Genomic DNA, 2,988 nt, shown 5'->3' with positions numbered 1-2,988 from the left:
GATAGCCTTCGTGTAGCTTTGCGCGAAATTCATAACAAACCAAACCAAACCCTAAACTATATTGTACTTTGTAACGTGTCTTTAAAATGAGCAAGCGCCTAACTTGTCTTCATCTACCATTTTAAGAAAAAAAATACAAAAAAAATATCGCGTTTTCCTAGTTCTTTTCTTTGTGTGTGTGTGTATATCGACCACTGATATTTTTGGCACTTATTTTTTTTAAGTCATTCCGAGTGTCGATGTTATAAGTTTGTTTTTATTCAGCGTTTTATAAGTTTCTAATCTACGAACTGTATTTGGTAAATTTAAGTTCTGTTTGTATGTTGTTAAGCGCAAAGCCCTCGGCGGGAATCGACCCCCAAATTCTTATGATTTAAGCTCCCAACCATACCGCTGAGCCGCCGAATTTAAATCAATATTAAATCTAAAACATGTTACTCTCCAATAAATTTGGTGTTGCCTTATCTTCATTATTTTGTACGCTAGCAACAGACGACGGAGGGAGTCTATGCTATCATTATGCAACATTTTTTAAAATAATTTTTAGTGACTGCCATTCGATTTGTTTTATTTTTGTTAGATTCGAACGCCAAACATGTGGCATTTCCCACAGGAGAATTGCATGTCCGGCACGCAGATTATGGTGATGGTGACGTAAGCTACAGGTGTCACGTGACAGACCGCCTTGCTAGACAGAGTTTCCAAAGCGCTACTTCAGGTCGATTGAATGTTATAGGTAAGGAGACTAATTTCTAAATTAAATTAAATAAACAATCCAGTAATTATATTAATATTTAGGTAAATGCAATTTCTAAAATCAATGTAGAATTACTGTGCTATTTCTCTAATTAATTAAATAGAATAATATTTGTAGCAAATATTAAATTTTTTCATCATATACATTCACAGAGACATGGCACCGCCTAGTGGTGGTGGTGGTGGGGGGGAGGCATCCGGGTAACTTGTCCTGGACATTCAGGGGAGCCCGAACAATTTTTACTAGGTGGTTCAATGTTTCTCGTGTTCTCGTGTATAAAACACAATAGCCCAGAGGGAAAGGGACGACCAAACAAAATAGTTTTCCCGAAGATTTCTGTCAGTAGCGCTACAACAACACTTAGATACAGATTACCTATCGCCATTAGAACCAGCTGTATGTGAAATTATGTGTAGTAATAGAGATGTCTGCTAAAGTAGAATTTCCACAGCTTATCAGATTTCACCTCTATTCGTAAACCTCATATGTGAAATTAAAAACAAATTCGGGGGAGCTTTGGTTACTCAATGCTACACGCATCCTACTTGCAAAACAGCAAACCACTGTTAGCTTCCATTTGTAAGAAGATACTTGCTTTTAATAGAACACAAGATAAAAACAATATACTCAAAAAAAAAAGCACCGGGTAGAATGAGTAAAAGCTTGTACCCTGAAATTGGCATTCCCGGAATCTCCATAATGGCTATATATCTGTTTAACCAGCGTAATGAAACTTAAGCTGACTAAATCAATATCGATTAAAGAGGAGAGTTTGAAACTAATCTTCAAATGCCATCCCTGACAGCACACTCTTGAAACAGGCGCTCAGTTATTTGGTTTTTTAATCTGTGTAGCATCTTGTATGTCACATGCACAAAACGACCAGCCATTCCAAATTTAGAAATGCTACCAGAGGGAAAGCAATCTGTCACAGCACCCGTCGACTACATGGTTATTCTTAGCCGAACAGCTGGCTTAACTGCAACTTTTATAACGCGCTCGCAGCTGAAAGTGCGTAACATGTTCAACGGCATATCGCGGTTCGAACCTTGAATTTTCCGATACGTAGTCCGGCATGCTAACCATTAGCCAAGCCCACCCCAACTCTAAATTTCATAAACGATCTACAAAAAATGGGGTGATGAAATTAGCGTTTATTTGAATATGAAGTGCATATTTTTACGCTGGCATGTGGCATTGTCATTTGTTTATTAACTCTTTATTGTGCTGAGTTTTTATTATCTTGTTTCACAATTATTATTTATGCTGATTTTTCTTAACCGTGTTACAAGTCTGGGAGATAGGGGATCAATTTTTATGCAGTATTTTGGTTGACGCAAGTTAACGTTAATTGATGCGCAAGGTGTGGAATTCCTGTATAGTGAACAGTAGATATTTTTCGAATTTTTTTTTAAGTTTGTAGTTTTAAGCTATTTAAGCGAGTACGAGTCAGAGAATAATGAAGAATGCAGAGCTATTCAGTATTCAAAGACAGTCAGAGTTATTCAAAAGGTTTCGTAGCGAAGATGAAATTAAAGTAGGTACAGTTAGAACCATGATTCTATCACTGCGCGAAGCCTCTACCCCGATGGGCCAGCGATGAGCTAGAGGCTGCTGTTCTCCCTTGATCGGTGTTTAGGTCTTACAGACCTGGGAGGGTCAGGTACAAATGACCTCCCCTTCCCCCCGGAAGATGGTATCTGTTTCAGGTGAATACGAATTTACATACTAAACTTACTCCGACCCCTTTCAGGTCAATGTCCATGTAGGTACTTATATTTATATTCGTGTGAATAAATGCAATATATCTTTATTATTTGTTGCAAAGTCCTGCACATGGCGAACAGTTCCTTATGTATTTTTCATATACATTAATTTTACACTTATCGAGAGTATTTACATAAATACCCTTTTAATGCTGTCGTATCAGTTTAAAACTAATGTGGGTTTCTTAGTCTAGCATTATGTGGTCTTATTATATATATATATATATTGTTACGACAGCGGAAGTCACGTGACTCTGGTGACACGTCATGAGATTCTCGAAGGATCTGACTTTTCCTGGCGACTCTAGTCGTTTCTAGGCGCTCTCTAATTTAGTATATAAGCCAGGCAAATAAAGCGGAGAGATGAAATTGCAGATAGGGAGATATAGAGACAGATAATTTAGTCAAGTCGTAAGTAAAGTACGTGAATCGTTTTGAATTATAGCGTGTGTTTAAGTTAAAGTG

The 2,988-nt window shown here is 37.4% G+C and overlaps 1 protein-coding gene across 2 annotated transcripts in view; it reads left to right on the top strand.

The window, feature by feature from the left end:
• LOC106461537 (Down syndrome cell adhesion molecule-like protein Dscam2) overlaps positions 1–2,988 on the top strand; it is a 97,437-nt gene that overhangs the window by 29,255 nt on the left and 65,194 nt on the right. For both annotated transcript variants that reach the window (XM_022388526.1, XM_022388527.1), the window contains exon 4: positions 581–736. In XM_022388526.1, coding sequence (XP_022244234.1) covers positions 581–736 — 156 coding nt within the window. The remainder of the gene's footprint in view (positions 1–580; positions 737–2,988) is intronic.

Source organism: Limulus polyphemus, unplaced genomic scaffold, assembly GCF_000517525.1.
Source record: "Limulus polyphemus unplaced genomic scaffold, Limulus_polyphemus-2.1.2 Scaffold982, whole genome shotgun sequence".
Classification (NCBI taxonomy): Eukaryota; Metazoa; Arthropoda; class Merostomata; order Xiphosura; family Limulidae; genus Limulus; species Limulus polyphemus.
This window is presented reverse-complemented; position numbering and strand designations above follow the sequence as displayed.